The following is a 19,759-nucleotide window of genomic DNA, read 5'->3' as shown; positions in this document are numbered from 1 at the left end:
ACACACTCACAAACACACACACACATCCCCAATGTGCTGCCAGAATACCACAACTTGGGCTATACCACCTTAGGTAAAGGCCTCTCCTGAACCAGGGCTGTCCTTTGAGCATCACTCTGGGGAAGGCCATGCCCACAAAGCGGATCCCTCAAGCTTTTAAGAAGCTCTCCCTTTGCAAAATAAAGGCCAGGGCACACAACTGAGCCGACCCTGGAAAAGGCCACCCCGGCAGTTGCCTGTGTGTGCCAAGGGGCCACCAGAAAGCCTCCCACTGCAGCTGTGTGTGTGTGTGTGTGTGTCTTGAAAGCGCCAGTGGCCCATGGGAAGTGGCCCAAGGGGGAACTACAGGCTCCAACAGCCCCCTTGGCAACTCTTTTTGGAAGGCTCTGAGAAAGGGGATGATTTGCGTACTACTGGGGAGCAATTTGTCTGTTATTTAATTATTATTTTTATACCACCCAGTCACTGAGGCTCTCTGGGTGGTTAACAAAAGTTAAAATTAAATCAAAGTTAAAAAGACACGCACACAAAATTAATTAAAAGAACAATACCATAATTGCAATTGCTATTACTTCATCACAGAAACATAGCAGTAGTACAGAAATAAAATGAGATATATAAAAACAAAGTGAAAAAGTTAGATTGTTAAATGCTGGGAAAATTAAAAGGTTTTAACCTGGCATGGAAAAGAATGCAAAGTTGGAAATCTCCAGACTGTTTCCAAAGGCAGCGCCCCGTGGGGTGTGTTGCAGGAGTCCAGAGGAGAGGTGACCAGAGCATGGATCCCTGTGGCCTCTCTCTTCCCAGATGGGGTTGCAAGCAGATAATAGGTGCTCCATGCCACAGAGCCCCCCGTGTCTCAAGTTTCTCCCCATAATTCAAGAATTGCCTTAGACTGCAGCACAGTGGGTGCTACTTGCCTACAGCTTCTTCCTCCACTTTTCCACAGCGGTGCAGCTAGGTAATGTTAGGTCCTGGGTTGGTTGGTTGGTTGGTTGGTTGGTTGGATGGATGGATGGATGGATGGATGGATGGATGATTGGATGGTTGGATGGATGGATGGATGGAGGGAGGGAGGGATGGTTAGATGGATGGATGGAAGGACAGATGGATGGTTGGATGGATGGTTTGGTTTGTTTACATCATCATCTGTGCACTGGTCCACAGCTAAACAGATTTGAGCACACTGAGCAATGAAAAGATTAAAGGAATGAAATGGTTTTCACCGAGTGAACACTTTTAAAACCAATGGCAATAGAAACTCATAAGAATTGAGTCTGGTCAGTTGATGAAGAACGAAATTCAGTAAGGGTACATGCCAAGTTCTCCACCTAGGAAAAAGAAGCTCAGTGCATAGTTACAAAAGGGAGAAACTTGGCTCAACGATGCGGCAAGCAAGAAGGACCTTGCCATTGTAGATCACAAGCTCAAGAGGAGCCAAGAGCGTGTTGTGACTACAAAAACAAGCGCAAATGCTTGCTTGGGCTACATTGCTAGAAGTATCGCTTCTGTATCAAAAGGAGTACTCATTCCTGCTACTCAGCCCTGGTTAGGCCTCAGCTGGAGTACTACATCCAGTTCTGGACATGAAGTTTTAAGAAAGATGCAAACAAACTTTAAAAGGTTCAGAAGAAGGCAACAAAAATGATCAGGAAACTGGAAGCAAAGCCCTGTGAAGAGAGACTTGAATAATTCAGCATGTTTCACCTTGGGAGGAGAGGACTAAGGGGAGATATGATAGCATTTTTGAAAGGTTGTCACACTGAGGAGAGCTGGGATTTCTTCTCAACCATCCCAGAGTACAGGACATGGAATAATGGGCTGAAGTTATAGGAAGCCAGATATTGGCTGAACATCAGGAAAAACTCCAGTGGAGCCAATGACCCAGGAGGCCCTGGCCTCTCCCACTCTGAAAGCATTTGAGATGCAGTTAGACCGCCATCCGTGACCCGTGCTTTAATTTGCAGTCCTTCATTCAGCCAATGGCTTAATTGATCTCCTCCCAGCAATACTCTTTTCTGATTAAACCTGGTCCAGAAGCAATTAGGCAGCCAGGGCACCTCAATCAGCCAGCAGGATGCCGGCTGAAAAGGGACAGCTCCCAACAAGAGCCCAGCTGCTGCTTTCTGCACTAGCTTCAGCTTCCAGGCCAGCCTTAAGGGCAGCCCCACACAGAGTGCATTGCAGTAGTCAGGCCAAGCTATCCCTGTCCAGGCCAATCCAGCGGAGGTGAATCAGAGATGTTAAGAACCACTCCGAGCCACGGCAGTTACCTGGGGCTCCAGTGACGGCAACGGATTTAGGGGCACCCTGAGGCTGCAGACTCAAGTGCTCATCCCCGCTCAGAAGAGGTAATTCACCGGCCTCCCAGGCTCAGGACCGCTTCACCCAAGTGGATTCCTGCTCGGGCAGGAGACCTGGTCACCCCTAAGCGCCCTCCGCCCTCTTGCAGAGCCTGGCCTGCTTCTTGGCATACATCTGAGCTGTGGGCAGTGAAGCAAGAGGGGAGAGGGCTAGAGGCCAGGTGGAGGAGAGCTCAGGCCACATCTAACCAAGCACATCCCAGTGCTCCTCATCAAGCACTTTTTTCTTTTCTTTTATAACTTCTTTTATATTGTTTATATTTTTTATTTATTTTATATTATTAATTTTAATTTTATATTGTTATTTTTGTATTGTATTGTATTTTATTTTATTGTGTTGTAAGCCGCCCCGAGGCTTCGGCAAGGGGAGGCATAGAAATGTTCTAATAATAATAATAATAATAATAATAATAATAATAATAATAGTGGTGAAGGTGACTCAAACATATTTTTATTCCACCTACATCCCATCTTCAGAGTGCCGACCAGCACAGCTGTTCCAGGTGGTTTGGGGCCTGCTACATTTTGGCCCCAAAAGAGATATTAGTGAACCCTCAGCAGCCCACTATGACAAATTTGCACAACACTTTCAGGGCAAAATGGTTGGATTCGCTCCAACTTGGACACCACGGTTGTCCCAGTGCCATTGGCAGAGGCCTCCCGTGAGCTGCCTGGTCCTGTTCTGCTGGCTCAGTTTCCGTTACTGTGGTCCAGTGATGTGGACATGGTACTTCGACAAGTCCGGCCCACCACGCGCCAGCGGGACCCTTGCCCATCATGGCTTATTGGGAGATCTAGGAAGGGGGCTTCCGCCTGCGCCCTCGAGAGAGGGAGCAGTTCCAGCCCCTTGAAAGGCAGCTGTGATAACACCATTCCTAAAGACGCTGGGCCTGGACCTGGGTGATGTGGACAACTTTAGACAAATAACCAGAATCCCCTTTCTGGACGAGGTGATCAAGCAGGTGGTGGGACTGCAGCTCCAGGCGCTTCTGGCAGAAACCGATGATCTAGAGCAGGGGTCCTCAAACTTTTTAAACAAGGGGCCAGTTCACTGTCCCTCAGACTGTTGGGGGGCTGGACTATAGTTTGAAAAAAATATGAACTATTTTTTCATATGCACACTGCACATTAAAATTAATTGAAATTAATTAAAAGTAAAAGTAATTAAAATTGTTTAAAATGAATTACGATTTAAAAGAACAAAAAAAGTTTGCTCCACTTGCTCAGGCTGCAGCAGAAGCCTAAGATGAGGTGGGGAAGAGCATGTCCACATTCAAGGGGCAGAGCTTCAATGTCTGGGATCGTGCTGGGGGACGGGGGGGAAGTGGGTATGATCGCGCTCCTGCAGGGAAGGCGGGTGCGGTCACAGCCATCTCCCCTCGAGCACGATCATGGCCATCTCCCCCCCCCCCAAGCATGACCGCGATGGCGCCCATCTTTCCTGCATGAGTGCGACTGCGATCGCAGCCATCTCCCCACAGAGGATGCCTGCGCCAGCCCAGAGCTTTTGGACTCCCTCAGAGATCGTTTTCTCTCATGGACCGCAGTTCGGGGATCCATGATCTAGGCCCATTTCAGTCAGGTTTTCGGCCTCGGTTTGGGATGGAGACTGCCTTGGACACCCTGCGAGATGCCCTTTGGTGGGAGACAGACGGGGAGTGCAATCCCATTGATTCTCCTGGACCTCTCAGCAGCTTTTGAGGCCATCAACCAGGGTATCCTTCTGGAGCAGCTGGCCAGGTTGGGAGCTGGGGGCACCGCTCTGCAGTGGTTCCATTCCTACTGGGCGGACCGGTTCCAGACGGTGGTGCTGGGGGACTGTCGCTCTGGGCAACGGCAGCTGCATCATGGCGTCCCTCAGTTCTGTCCCCCATGCTTTTTAATATCTACATGAAACCACTAGGTGAGGTCATCTGGAGGAGTGGGCTGTGGTGTCATCAGTACACCAATGATCCCCAGCTCCACCTCACTTTTCCATCTGATCCAGGTGGGGCAGTAGCTGTCCTGAACTGGTGTCTGAACTTGGTATGGGCTGGATATGGGCCAATAAACTGAAGCTGAATCCAGGTACGACGGAGGTCTTGTTGGTGGGTGCTCCCACACTTCCAGCTAGGAAATTTTCAACCTGCCCTGGATGGGGTCGCACTCCCCTACAGGGGTAGCTTAGGGGTGCTCCTGGATCCCAAGCTGTCGCTTGTTTCTCAGGTGGGCTGGATGGTCAGAAGCAGCTTTGTTCAGCTTGGGCTGATCTTTCAGCTATGGTCCTACCTGGATGAGCAAAGCCTGAACACACTGTTCCATGTGCTGGTAACCTCTCGCCTGGATTACCGCAATGCGGTCTACGTGGGGCTGCCTTTGAAGACAGTCCGGGCATTGCAGCAATGCAAAACCAAGTGGCACGGCTGCGTACGAGGACCGGCCAGCAAGGACACATGACGCTGGTCCTCTGTCGGCTGCATTAGTTCCCTGTTCCAGTCTGGGCTCGATTCAAAGTGTTGTCTCTGATGTATAAAGTCCTAAATGGCTTAGGACCAGAATACCTGAGGGAGCGCCTCTCTCTGTATTTTCCTACCAGACCACTTAGCTCTTCCTCTGAAGTTCTCCCCCGAATCCCGCCCCCCAGTAAGATCAAGGGGGAAAGGGCTAGGAAGGGGGCATTTCTCCCATTGGTGCCCAGACGCTAGAATTTGCTCCTCAGGGACATACTGCTGGCATTGACTTTTCTTTCTTTCAGATGCCAGGTAAAAACTTCTTTCTTCAAACAAGCTTTTGGTTAATTTAAATTGTATTCTGTTATTTAATTTTGGCTGTTAATTTATTTGGTCGCATTTGGTTATGTTGTCTCTGGTTTTATACATTGTTATTATGTGGAATGTTTTAATAATTTACTAATTTTATTGTTTTTATCCGTTTTGATTTATTGCATTTATATGCCGCAGTGTTTGTAAGCTGCCCAGAGAACCCCCAGGTTATGGGGTGGCATAGAGGTTTTATTTATTTATTTATTTATTTTATTAAATTATTTATTTATTTATTTAAACATGATCTCTCTCTCTCTCTCTGACATTTTTTCTTCCTTCCTCTTGCCCAAAACCTTTCCACTGGACCGCTCTAGGAATTCATATTCTGTGTGCATTTAACGCTGTGAGTCTCCCTTAAGAAAAAGCAGTGGGAGAAAAAGAGACTGGGCTTTGGGAGAGAGGAAATTGAGGAAGCGGGTGCTGTCCCCACTCCCCTGCTTTTTCTGGGGTGGGCAGCCCCCAGGCTTTTGTGCTCCCAGATTCTGTGCTTCAAAACAGCTCGCACAAAAGGTGGGCATTCATCAAACACTACTACAACAAGGCTGGATCCACCTGTTGAATCTGCCCATTGCATGTGGGAGAAACTACCCCTGGTGAATATCTGCCTTTCAAGCAGCTTCTGAAGGGCGCAAGAGCCCTAAAGGAGGAAGAAGAAAAGGGAGCTGGCCACCCCACTCTGCATTAGCCCTCTTAACACCTTGGTGTTAAAACAAAGACCTTAACGAAGTTTTTGTGCACTGAACCAACTTGCTCAACACCACCGAAGTGTTGCCATGGGTGGGGGGAGGCAGACTAGCTTGAGGGGCGAGATAAATATTGGGCCAAAGGGCCTCCTTCCCTGGGCTTTCTTTATCAATTCAATTTGCAACATGTATAGACTTCTCCATATCTATATAGATTGGAGAGCGCTGAACAATAAAAAGATAAAAAACAGATAAAAGAAAACAATGTATTAAAAACAAGATATTGGATAAAATGGTGGCCGGTCAAATAAAGGAGGATTCCTGAAATTAAGATGTTTTTCAGCAGGCACCAAACACAGCATATGCAGAGAATCATAGACTCATGGATAGGTAGAGTTAGAAGGGGCCAGAGGGCCGTTGGGTCCAACCCTTGCTCAATGCAGGACTCCCAGTTAAACCATCCCTCCCAGATGGCTGTCAAGTTGCATCTTGAGTGGCTGCAGTGTGGGAGAGCCCAGCACCTCCCCAGGCCATTGGCTCCATGGCTGTTCTGCTCTAACAGTCAGGACATTTCTCCTGGAGGAACCTTTGGGGTGATGGGTAAACCGCTGCCTTAGGGTCTTCCTCCATGAGACAGTTATGTCCACTGCCTATACTATGCTATGCGGTCGCATCCAACCCATCGCGGCCCCATGGACAACACTCCTCCAGGCCTTCCTGTCCTCCACCATCCCCCGGAGTCCACTCAAGCTCACACCAACTGCTTCAGTGACTCCATCCAGCCACCTCATCCTCTGCCATCATCTTCTTCTTTTGCCATCTATTGTTCCCAGCATTAGGCTCTTCTCCAGGGAGTCCTTCCTTCTCATTAAGTGGCCAACGTATTTGAGTTTCATCTTCAGGATCTGGCCTTCTAAAGAGCAGTCGGGGTTGATCTCCTCCAGGACTGACCAGTTTGATCGCCTTGCTAGAACAACACCTGGCAGGAGACCGCGCCCGCGCCCGAGAACCGCACCGCGCCCAAAGACCGCGCCGCGCACGCGCCCAAAGACCGCGCCGCGCACGCGCCCGAAGACCGCGCGAAGACTGCGCCGCGCCGCCGACTCCGCCGCTACCTGACTGCCCTGCCACGCCCCTGCACACGTGGCAGGCGTGCCCGGACGGGGTGGGGCGTCGGGCGGCCCGCGGCTACAAAGCACCAGCAGCGGCCGGGGCCGGCGGCCAAAGGGCGGTTTGCCGCCGTTTGGGGGGGCTGTTCGGGGGGGGGCTAGGCTGGCCAGGGGACTTGCTCTTTTGTTGTGGCAGTCCCTTCTGTTGAACGGCCAATTTTAAATGTTTTATAATTTTAAAGTGTTTTAACTTGTTTTTATGGAGTCGTCCCTGGCCATGTTGCCGCCTGAGTTTCCTGGGGAGCGCACTGGCGCCGCCATTGGTGTGGTGATGGGCAATGGACGTAATAGCGGTGGGGGCTTAACGTGTCTGCATAGAAGAAGGAGGGACAGATGGCTGACACCTGTCCCTACTTCTGGTTTTGCTCCCAGCCAGAAGGTGCCAGGGAGTCTTGTCAGTCGCCCCTCGGGCCTGACGGTGCTGTTGTTTAATGCCAGGTCGGCCAATAACAAATCTGCCCTCATCCATGACTTGATTGTGGATGAGGGGGCCGACCTGGCCTGTATAACGGAGACCTGGGCGGGAGAGGGGGGGGGATGTTGCCCTCTCTCAATTGTGCCCGCCCGGGTATATGGTCCAGCACTGTTCACGGCCGGAGGGGAGGGGAGGGGGGGTCGCTTTGGTTTACCGGGCCTCCATCACTCTCACGGGACTTCCTGTCCCTTCGAGACCAGGGCTGGAGTGTCTCTACTTGGTGTTGGGCGACCGAGACAGATTGGGGATTCTGTTGGTGTACCGTGCACCCTTCTGCCCAACAGTCTCCCTGCCTGAGCTGACGGAAACGGTCTCGGACCTGGTGTTGAGGACCCCCAGGATGCTGGTCCTGGGGGACTTCAATATCCATGCCGAGGCTAGTTTGACCGGGGCGGCTCAGGACTTCATGGCTTCCATGACGGCCATGGGGCTGTCTCAACATGTCACCGGCCCGACCCATGAACGTGGACACACTCTGGACCTGGTTTTCTCGACGGGGCAGGAAGAGGGTGGTCTGAGGGTGAGGAATTTATGCTTGACTCCCCTGTCATGGTCAGATCACTTCCTAGTGAGGTTTGTGCTCGAGAGCGACATCTCCCTCTGCAAGGGTGCAGACCCGATTGTGTGGGTCCGCCCCCGGAGCCGGATGGATCCAGAAGGATTCCTGAAGGCTCTGGGGGAGTTTCCGGCTGACAAGACGGGTGCTCCTGTCGAGGCTCTGGTTGAACTGTGGAATGGGGAGATGACCAGGGCTGTAGACACGATCGCTCCTAAGCGTCCTCTCCCATCGGGCAGAGCCCGCTCTTCCCCTTGGTACACTCCAGAATTGAGGGCAATGAAGCAGGTTGGGAGACGGCTAGAGCGTAGGTGGAGGAAATCACGTGATGAATCTGACCGAACACACTTAAGAGCCCACTATCGGGCCTATGCTGTGGCGGTGAGGGCGGCGAAAAAGAGACACTTCTCCGCTTCCATTGCCTCCTCACAATGCCGTCCGGCGGAGCTCTTTCGAGTGGTGCAAGGCCTGGTTCACCCAGGGCCAAAGGAAGAGCTGATTCCACCCTCAAAGGCCCGCTGTGACGACTTTGCCGAGCATTTTAGGGAGAAAATCGCTCAGATTCATCACGAGCTGGATTCCACTATTGATTCAGAGGTTTTAAGGGAGACACCAACGCTACCGTCTGGTCCAGAATTATTGGATGAATTTCAGTTATTGCGGCCCGATGATGTGGACAAGGTGCTTGGACGAGTACGTCCTACCACTTGCCTTCTGGACCCTTGCCCGTCTTGGTTAATAAAGGATTCCAAGCACGGGATTGGAACCTGGATCTTGGAAGTGGTTAACGCTTCTCTGAGGGAGGGTCGGGTGCCTGCTCCTTTAAAGGAGGCGGTAGTCCAACCGGTCCTGAAGAAGGCGTCACTGGATCCAGGGATGGCCGCTAACTATAGACCAGTGGCCAACATCCCGTTTCTGGGCAAGGTGTTAGAGCGAGTGGTGGCGGGACAACTCCAAGCACTCTTGGATGAAACTGATTATCTGGACCCATTTCAGTCCGGCTTCAGACCCGGGTACGGTACTGAATCTGCCTTGGTCGCCCTGTACGATGACCTGTGCAGGGAGAAGGACAGGGGGAGTGCGTCCCTGTTGGTTCTCCTGGACCTCTCAGCGGCTTTCGATACCATCGACCATGGTATCCTTCTGGATAGGCTGGCGGGATTGGGGGTCGGAGGCACCGCTTTGCGGTGGTTCCGCTCCTATCTCAACGACCGATTCCAGAAGGTGGTGTTGGGGGACTATGGCTCTGCGCCATGGCAGCTTTGCCATGGGGTACCGCAGGGTTCCATTTTGTCCCCTTTACTGTTCAATAACTACATGAAACCGCTGGGAGAGGTCATCAGGAGGTGTGGGCTGCGGACCCATCAGTATGCTGATGATACCCAGCTCTACCTCTCGTTTTCCACCAATCCAGGTGAGGCAGTGGCTGTACTGAACCGGTGCCTGGCCGAGGTAATGGGCTGGATGAGGGCCAATAAACTGAAGCTCAATCCAGACAAGACGGAGGTCCTGTTGGTTGGCGGTTCGGGCTTCGGAGAAGGTGACCTGAACCTTGTCCTGAATGGGGTTGCACTCCCTCCTAGGGACAAGGTCCGCAGCTTGGGAGTGCTCCTCGACCCGGAGCTTTCACTTGAAGCTCAGGTGACAACAGCGGCGAGGAGCGCTTTCCTCCAGCTTCGGCTGATTCATCAGCTGCGCCCCTACCTGGAGTACGACTGCCTTGCAACAGTGACTCATGCGCTGGTGACTTCCCATCTTGACTTCTGTAACGCGCTCTACGTGGGGCTACCCTTGAAGACGGTCCGGATACTTCAATTGGTTCAGAATAGAGCTGCCAGGCTGCTGACGGGGACTGGACGTTATGTTCACATGACACCAGTTCTCCGTCAGCTTCACTGGCTCCCCATTGAAGTCCGGGCCCAATTCAAGGTGTTGGTAATGACCTATAAAGCCCTAAACGGCTTGGGTCCTGGTTACCTGAAGGAGCGCTTACATCCATATTTGCCCCCACAGACTGATATCCCACAGTTCCTGACCTTGGACCAGTGGGAGTTGTACTCCAAAACACCTGGGTGATTTGCCTACCTCAGTGCAGTCTTGTTTGTGATTTGATGCCCAGCTTCGTTGAGCCAAACACTCTCCCAACCTCATTGAAAAAGCAAACAAACTGAGGTCCCCACCATCCCACTGCTTCCCACTTTCCACGTCAGATTTCTTTTTGGGCTTTTTGTTTTTCTGATTGCAGGCCATCTTGCAGGTACTTTCTGGTTCATCTCTACCACAAAAAAAAAAAAAAAAACCACTACTGCAATGGCGGAAAGGTCTCTCAAAACTCTGAATATTTATCTGGGTTCTCTTTCGCTCTCGTTGGGTAAGGCTTGATGGTTAGCTTTTCAGCTCCCTAAGCCAACTCTGGGTTCCACCACAACCATAGGGTACATCAGAAGTGCACAGCCCCTGGAGCCCCCGCGGATGGCCCATCTCATGCACGCGCTGCCTGCCAGGGCCTGCGAAAACAGCGGTGCTGGTCAAGTTCTCGGCAGGCCGCCCTCCGTGGGTATGCAACTTCATGCATCCTTCCTTGTGCAGAAAATATGTGGCTTAGCAGGCCCAGCAGACACCAAGCAGAGACTCTGCCCACCCAGGAATCATCCTTGCTGATTACTTTGAGAGAGAATTTCTATCTGAAACATGGCGGGATTAATGCACCTCATTTTTAAATACACTTTGGAGACATCCTGTTCGGTGACTTTTGTGCTCATGTCCTCCGTCCAGTTATTTGGCTTCTGCAAAGCATACTAGAAAAGAAGCAGTTCCCACACCACTCAGCTGCCACACAGCATCGATTTCACATCGATTCGCTTCCTGCATTTGATCTCCAAGCAAAACCCTCGACCAGGCCAGGGAATTCTTCTTTCCCTCCCCTCAGAGTTCTCTTTTGTCAAGCAGGGCTCCAGGTGCAGGAGACACTTTACCTGTATCCTAATCCTTGGCACAGCTCCGCTCCTGGGAATACCCTGTCAGGATATTCAAGGGCTGATCCGCCAGGCTGGGGTCTCCCCCCTTGGGGGCGATCACACGGTTCCTCGCACCCTGTGTCGATTTTTTCATGCACAGCAACGTGCAGTTCCCCAACACCACGTAACCCACGGTGGGAGCGCTGAAGCGGCTGCCCTTGCGGCAGGTCTCTCTCTCGTGCTGGACAAGGGAGGCCCGCCGCCGGTAGCTCTTGCCGCAGTCTTTGCAGCTGTACGGCCTCTCCCCGGTGTGCACCCTCTTGTGCTGGCTGAGGTTGGAGCTGGTGCTGAAGCTCTTCCCACAGTCCGTGCATTTGTGGGGCCGCTCGCCCGTGTGGATCTTCACGTGCCGTCGGAGCTGCGACTGGCACGGCCACCGCTTCCCGCAGTACGAGCACTCGTAGGATTGTGCCTTGGCGGGCTGAACTAGGCCCAAGCCCAGGGGGTAACTTTTCCCACACTCCACAGCTTTCTTTTCCGTGGCCTGCCTGGGGGTTGGCTGCTGGGAGCGGTTTTTGGCTGAACGTCGGTCACCATCCTCCCTGTGTTGCCCTTGTGTCTGTCCCAGAGAGATTTCCTGGGAAGGTTTCAGTCCCGGTTGACTGCTAGGCCTTTCCCCTGCCTCGGCCACCTGGGGAAAAGCTCCTCTCGCTGTGTCCAAGGAAAGCGCTCTCACTTCAGTTTTCTTGGGCCTTTCCGGCTGAAGGTTCGCCTTTTCCTTCTCACTTTCTGAAACAAACAGAGAAGCCCAGATCAATTTCCTCTGGGTTTCCCATGGGCTCCCTCCTGGGAGGGAGTTTCTCTGGCTAAGGATCTTCTGTCTCCTCATTCATTCACCCACTGACAGCCACAAGGGGAGTGAGTTTGTCTGGGGGCAGGCCGGAGGGCCTTCCCTACTCAGCTCTCTGTGGCGTACCAGTACTGTTCCTGGTGTCATTCCGTCCCTGCAGCTGGGACTTCAACCAGCGACTCCTGGCTTTGCTGGGTGTAGGCTTTCTCCGAATCCTAGAACAGTAGGGTTGGAAGGGGCCGGGAAGGCCATCAGGTCTAACCTCCGGCCAGTGCAGGACACCAAGTTACACCATCCCACTAAAAAAGTTGCTCCGCCTGTTTATGAAATACAAACATCTAGCCATTCTGGCTGTTAGGAGGAGGAAATGTCTGGGGATGTAGGAGGAGCGGTCCCGATCCCCACAGCAGAGCCTTCAAATGCTCTGGATGCAAACTCTGATTTGGATGAAGGAGAGCATCCACGACCGGAATGCCAAAGCCTGCAGCCCCAGGGAGTAGGTAGGCTACTGCTGAGGACCAGTTCTGAATTCTGTGGGAAAGTTTAATGACTAGACCAGTGTTGGAAGGGCATTTTCCAAATCCCTTTAATAATGGTAAACAGAGACAAATGCCCGCTGCGGCGGAAGACAAGCCTGGCAGCTTCAAAGTGGAAGATGAGTGGTTCCCAGCATATTATGCAAAGTTTTTCGGGCTGCTAACTATTCTTCGTGTCTTAACAGTTTTCAGTGCTTCCCCTTCTCCTCATATTGAAAGAGGAGTTGATGTTCTTATGTTATTTATTTATTTCACGTTTTTCTACATCGTCTCGTATTTTAAAAATCTCAAGATGGTTTAGAAATGTATATTACATTTTTACAAGTATCCCAATTCAATTTTCTACATAACAGAACACTGAAATCGTATTAAGAACACAATTCCACGTATGTTCAGACACAACTGGCTGAGGAATGCCCAGAGGTGTAGGACTTTTTTCATCTAGGGATGTAAATGTCAATGTACTTTCCATTTTCCCTCTCAAGTATTTCAGGTGAAATACTCAAATTAATGTGGGAGAGTTTTTAAAAGCTTTGCTGTTTATGAAGTACAAGTAAAATAGGCAGACTGTTAGGGTAGTCTCTCCCCACCTGGTGCCCTCCATGCTTTGGACTACAACTCCCATCAGCCCCAAGTCAGCTTGGCCAATGGTAAGGGATATTAGGAGAACACCAAGCTGTGGCAGCTGCTTCAGAAAATGTTCTGGTGCAAAATGAAAATAGCCCATCTGCACAGGAGCATTCGCTAGAAAACCCACACTGCTTGTGTGTGTTTTTCTTCATTTTATATACAGTTCCTATCTATCTATCTATCTATCTAAAACTTTTCTATACTGTCCCATACTGAGATGTCTTGGGATGGTTTACAGCAAATTAATCCTAAAAATAGAAATAAGAATAATAGTGGGCCAGCAGCCAATGTTAAAATATAAACCCACTAACTAAAACAAGTTAACAATTAAAATGCCAGGAGAATAAAAAGGTTTTCAGCTGACGCTGAAAGGAAAGAAGTGTTGGCCCCAGGCGAACCTCTCTGGGGAGCGTGTTCCACAATTGGGGCGTCACCACAGAGAAGGCCCTCCTCTGGGTAGTCACCCTCAGTAGTCAATGACTCTTAGGATAGTTTACAACATATTGAAAATTTAAAACATCACATAGACTACCATTCAAATCTAAACAATTGCATGATAAAACCAACGAAAATATCACATTAAGAAAAATATAACAGAGTATAAACCCAGAAATATAATCTAATAAAAATAATTAATTAGAAATTAATGAAATTGAAACAAATTAAGCAAGGAAAATAACCCAGGTGTCGGATAACACATGTTGTTGCGTGTTGTGTTGTTATGGTTTTTGTTCTTGTTTGTTTTTTGTCCTCTGTAAGCCACTTTTAGTAATGGGACGGTGTAGAAAAACTTTAAATAAATGAAATAAAAATAAATAAAGTAAATCAGCTAAAATGTTTTTAAAATTAACAATTAAAATTCTGTGAAAATTAAAAGGTTTTGGCCTGGCACTGATGTAAAGTGTTGGCACCAGGCACGCCTGTCTGAGCAGCTGGTGCCACAGCAGGAAAGGCCCTTCTCAGCGTAGCACCTTCCTTACCTCCTTAACAGCCTTACCTCAAAGGCCGTGTGAACCCTTTGCCCTCATTCAGGCTCCCCTCCTGCCAAAACTTACTGAACAAACCGGCTTCCCCGTCACTGTCCTGTTCCGCGTCGAAGGAGAGCTGCATGTCCTCGGAGTCCAGCAGATCTCGCTCTGCCTTAGGGGAATGAACGATCACCTCCTCGACCAGCTGCAGCTTCTGAAACTGAAGAGGGAACGCACAACTCACAACTTTGGGACTGCCCTGCCCCCACCCCACCCCACCCTGCAATCGGCACCAGGATTGGCTCAAGGTGTGTTGCTAGCCAGGACAACGGAGCCCCTCCGGTTCCTCAGACGGAAGCCAGCCAACCTGGATATTGACTGCGAGCCCATATATTGCCTCCAGTATGAAACCGAAGGGAGGCGAGGGAGGAAGCCGAGGCATTCTGCCAGTCCTGCTGAAAGACTGTCCCTCCTCTGCCCTCCCCAGCCCTATTTCCTTGCATGTTGTGCCTTTGTTTAGACTATAAGCCTGTGGGCAAGGGCAAACTTTTACCGATGGCATGAAAGCCACTCCAGGAGCCTTTCTGGCCGAGGCGCAGAATAAAATGCCTGAATAAAAATATAAGAGAGCATCAAAGGCACAATGCCTCCAAAAACCAGTTGGTGTGGACAACTTTTTATTATGTAAACTGTCTAGAGAGCTGTGTGGCTAGGAGTGCTAAATAAATAAAAATAAATATAAAAATGCCAAATAAATAAAAAACTAGAAGCCTGCTATTCCTCCATCCTGCTTGTGGACCCCCTGACAGCATCACTTGCCCACGTCCCTCCGTCCAATGGCAGGGCTGGCCCTGCCCAGCTTTGCAGACAGAACAAAAACGGGAGCCAGTGTCATTCTGGAGTCACACCAAGGAACTTCTCAGCCCAGCTTTCTTTACCCTTGCTGCCCAGACGATACTTAGCAGCAAGTCCCATCAGGACCAGGCAGCAAGGAGAATGGTCAGGGATGATGTGGTCTGTAGTGAATCATGGCCTGGAAGGGACCCGTCTGCTACCCTTGACTCAGTCCACCATTCTCTGTTTCCAGCAGCAGCCAACCAAATAGTTTCAGGAACTCACAAGCAGGGTGACAAAATTAATGGCCTTCCTCTGCAGCTTGCCCAAATTTTTACTGTTGCAAAGATATACTGCCCCTGGAGATCCATTTACAGAAAGTCTCCGAGTTAAAAACATCTGAGTTATGAACAACTTGTACTTGAGAGCAAACTGCTAGAAAACCTATTAATTAAAAAGAAATACTGCAGAAAATCATCATTACCATAGAGAGAGAAGATGGGAAAGGGGAGAGAGGAAGGCATCCAAAGCATCACCATAGAGAGTGGGGGGAGAGAGAGAGAGAGGCCTCCATAACATGCCTTTCTACTCGGCTCATCTGGAGAGGGAAATCTTTCCAGCATTTCCTTGCTGAAAGAGAAGGTGCTGGTGAGTTTGGGTGGGGGCAGGCGGGGAGCCTAGAGATATTCATGGTTTTTCACTTCCACAGGAATCCTTTGCCTCTAACTCCCACGAATGTGGAGGGCTGACTAGACACAATCCTACTTACATACAAATTCGACTTAGAGATGAATTTCTATTTTCTCAAGAACAGAACTTGCTCATAACTCAGGGGCTGCATGCAGCTGTATCCCAAATGTACAATGACACACAGAGCGGTGTGACCTGCAGGGATGTCCACTTATGGCCCATAGAGGCATATTCCACCTGGTCTTACACACCAAAATGCACCTACCTGTTGCTCTCTCCTCTCCAGCCGTAGCAGGAAGTCCTCTGCCAGGGCCACTGCCTGAACGCAGGTCTCTGGGCCACTTTCCCTGACCCAGCTCTGCATCTCCGGGGGCAGGACAGCCAGGAACTGCTCCAAGGTCACGCGCTCCAGGATCTGCTCCTTGCTGTGCCTCTCCGGCTCCAGCCACTGGCGGCAAAGCTCCTGGAGCTGCCTGCAAGCTTCTCGGGGCCCTTCGGCCTCCCGGTAGCAGAACCGCCTGAAGCGCTGGCACCGGGCCTCCAGGCTGACCAGCTCCTCCTCATCTGGAACCTCCTCTTTCACCTGCACGGAGAAATCGAGGTGACTCTCACAGGGCTCGCCGGCAGGGCTCGGCCAGGCCTGTGTCGCAGGTTCTCTTCTGGGGTGCAGGCTGTTCTCAGCTGCTGCCTTGCAATCCGTCTGGCTTGCCCTCGGGGCCTTCCCTGAGGAGAGGAGAGGCAGCTGCGGGGCTCTCCAGCCCGGGCAAGGGGCCTGCATGGTCCGCAGGAATCTCTGCCACTGAGTCTCCCAGCACTGCTGCAGCTCATGCTCTGCTTCTTGCTTGATGGGATGCAGGGCCGCCCCCTTCTGAAGCTCTGGGCCGCTCCCAGCCTGGCCAGCAGGAAGGACCCTTTGTTCCACCTCTGATTTTTCTCCATCCGGTTCCTGCTTCTCTGTTTTGATTTCCATTTGCACTGTGAATGACAGCCATGGTTACACAGATTCTTGCCCTAATTTTGCCGACGGCGTAAACTTAGAATAGGGCTATGCTTTGGTGGTCTTACCTTGTTCCATCCAAGCCTAAGAGAAAAAATTCGCAGATGCCCCAAACAACTTTTATTACACCCACCACTTTTCAGAATGGTCTTTCCTTTCCCAGGGACTGCTTGCCATTCTTCAACGGTGTGGCAAAAAGAAAACTAGGGTTTTATGACAGAAGATGCAGAGGACAGATTCTTTGAAACCACTTTGCAGAAAAAGAAGCAGCTGCTGAGGAAGGAAAGTCCTTCCTGAACCTTGTTGGACAGACGAACTTGTTGGCTTTTGTAAGCCGTCCTGAGATGTTTTTTTGTGAAGGATGGGACAGAAATGTTTTTAATAATAATAATAATAATATGATGATGATGATGGTGCAAGCTTGTTCAGGCATTTGAGAATATTTTCTCTTCTGTTTTGGGGACACCTAAGTACTCTCTCCTCTCTTGCTGTTTCTTTTTTTAATTGATCAACCATCCACAACCTCTTGCCCCACAGATGTGTCAGACTACAACTCCCAGTTTCCCCAACCAACTGAGACAAGATGCTGGGAATGGAACCTAAGACCTTCTGAATGCAAAGAAGTGCTCTAGTACCGAGTGACGGATGACGCACACGCTTCCAAATTCTCTAAAGGTGAAGTCCTATAGTAGGTACATATCATCTGGCCAGCCAAAGACTCCAGCGTGACCTCGTAAAAGTGCTTCAAGCTGGGACTCCATCATCTCCAAAGATGGTAGAACTTTGTGGGAACTGGTGATGGGTGGGCAGGACAGGGCTGCAGGGAGAGGGGTAGGACCTCACCATTCTGCGTAGCCTCGGCCCCTACTCCTTACAAGCAGCGTCGAAACACATAGGCAGCCAAAATCAGCCATCTCTGCCCTTTGCAGGGCCAAGGAAGCAACCCTGACCTTGCCTGGGGTTGGATGCCCGTAGTTTTGCAAGCTCGAGGGTTGCAGGTGTAACCCTAAGTGAGAGAGCTCCGGGCAACATCAGGGAGCTCTGCGGAGAGCAGCTCAGTGGCACAGCCTCTCTTTTCCATGCGGATCGTCACTGCTCCTCCAGGGAGCACTGGAAAAACTCCAACTGGGAACCCCAGAAAACAGCTGCATTGTCGGCAATGTTCGGCTTAGCAGAGCGAGGGTCTGGCCCAATAAACTGCAGATCCCCACGTTCCTAAGATCCACCACCAGCAGCAGAGGTTCTCTTGACTGGGAATAGATCTGCCCCCCTTGGTTTTGGGTGATCCCCCTTGGAAAGGCAGGGAACACCCCTAAAGCCACGCCTTTATTTTGCATAGTAGGAGCAGCTCCTGGTGTGCACGTGTGAGCACGCAGCCAGTCCCGGGTTCTGAGAGAGCAAGACCTACCCAGGAAGCTTCTGCGATAGAGCGGAATACCCCACCCTGCTTACGCTGGTATTCCTCATTACTCCATTTGTATCAAAATGCAGCAAGACAGCCCTGATGTTTCCGAGGGGTCGCCTGCTCATGCCCCGGTTAAACAGTTCCGGTCCAAGACAGAGGCGAGCTGAGGCCACTCAGATCCGTCCTGATCCGGAGGGAGGGAAGCAGCCAGGCGGGGGCTGACCAATCTGTGCTTTCCCCTACAACTCCCACCCTCCTCAGCCTTCATAGCCACCGGTGCGGGATGATGGGAGTTGCAGGCCACAAGTTGCCCACCCGCCTGAAGTTCCCTGTGTGGCAAAGCCGTCGCTCCCCCGCGCCGCCCCCCAAGCGCGGATTTCCTTTCCCTCTCCCTCCTCGGGGGTTCGGCATCCTTCCCCGCCTTGAACTCACCTCCTGCGCGCCCTCGCTGCATGGCAACCCGCGGGCACCGGGCGGGCCCCTGCAGCCGCGCCGAGGCGAGAAGCAACGGGGAAATCGCCCGGACCTCCGGCTTCCCGGGAGCGGCGGCGGCGCGGGCTCAGCGAGGCGCCCCCTCTCGCCGCCTCGCCGCCTCGCATCGGGCTCGGCCGGGCTCTCTAGGAAAGCCAGCACGGTCCACTTAACCCCTTTGGAGCCGCTGGGGGAAGAAACCGAATCGGGAGTCATTCTCCTCCCGGGTGGGCGGGGGCGGCAAAGAAGCAAGATCGTGTGAATCCCCCACAGGACCGACCCTCCTTCTTCGGCAAGGAATAATGGCTGGGCTGCAATCTTTAATGGACTAGATTCAGAATTGTGGTCGATCAGTTGGCTGCCACGCAAGTTCACACAGAAGAAAGGACCTACGGCGTTCCCAGCATGCTTTTTCTTCTGTCTGAACTTGTAATCGGTTTGCAAAACAGGAGATTTAAATAATACTGAAGGATACAGTTTTGAATACAAGCGCTTGCAAAGCCTCAGATCCAAAACGCCAGCTGAACAATTACTCAGATTTCAGCCGCACTTACTCCCAAGATCCTGTGTATGCAGGACTGGAGCCTAGAAAGAGGCATTTCTGTATTTCCAAACACAGGGCCCTTCTGGCACTTCTGCGAGGGTGAGTCAAAAATTATCCGCACTCCGGTTATATTAAAACTTCTGTTGGCCGCACTGTCTTATCAGCGCTTTCCGTTCAAGGCCACTGTCTCCCCAGTCACTGCTGTGCAGGTGTGAACGTGTTACATCACTTCATTAGTAACCACGGTGCGAGCAAAATTAGATGCCCCACTTGTGATTTCCACGAAAGAAGAGCAGCGTGCAATGATTCGTGTTTTGCGGTCTGAGGGTATACCTGGCGCAGTTGTTCATCGACGGCTTTGTGCGCAGTATGAAGAAACTGTTTTGTTGTGAAGAAGTGTGTATGAATGAGTGAAGAAGGTCAAGAAAGGTCGCACAAGTGTTAGCCAGCAAGGAGGAGCCGAATGCCCATCCACGGCTTACGACAACATTGCGTGTACCCGTGAAATGATTGTGTCAGACACATCTCTGCAAAACTTTGTTTTGAGGTGTTAAAGCATCCCCCCTAAAGTCCTGATCTTGCTCCATCGTGGACTTTCACCTGCTTGGCCCCCTGAAAGCAGTCCTACGAGAATGAAGATTCATTTCTGAGCTCAGTTTTTAATGAGGAAATAAGAAAACTTGTTGACAGGTGGACAAAGTGTATTGAAAAGCAAGGGGATTATGTCGAAAAATGATGTATTTGTCTTTTCTAAAAGTTAATTAAAATAAATTCTACAGCCAGAGTGCGGATAATTTTTGACTCACCCTCGAGTCAAATAATTTTTCTTG

At 50.9% G+C, this 19,759-nt stretch overlaps 1 protein-coding gene across 1 annotated transcript; it reads right to left on the bottom strand.

Moving 5' to 3' along the window:
• Window positions 1-10,378: 10,378 nt before the first annotated feature.
• On the bottom strand, window positions 10,379-16,482 carry LOC123019662 (zinc finger protein 24-like). Its single transcript, XM_044422708.1, has 3 exons — window positions 15,778-16,482; window positions 14,076-14,208; window positions 10,379-11,793 (listed from the first exon to the last, which is right to left on the bottom strand). Exons 1-3 carry the CDS (start codon window positions 16,480-16,482, stop codon window positions 11,030-11,032), a joined length of 1,602 nt encoding a protein of 533 aa, XP_044278643.1. The 3' UTR covers window positions 10,379-11,029.
• Between the last annotated feature and the right edge of the window lie 3,277 nt (window positions 16,483-19,759).

The sequence above is a fragment of the Varanus komodoensis genome, unplaced genomic scaffold (genome assembly GCF_004798865.1).
Source record: "Varanus komodoensis strain SLA01 unplaced genomic scaffold, ASM479886v1 scaffold133, whole genome shotgun sequence".
NCBI classification, from domain to species: domain Eukaryota; kingdom Metazoa; phylum Chordata; class Lepidosauria; order Squamata; family Varanidae; genus Varanus; species Varanus komodoensis.
Note: the sequence above shows the minus strand (reverse complement) of the source record. Positions and strands in the feature narration are given on the sequence as shown.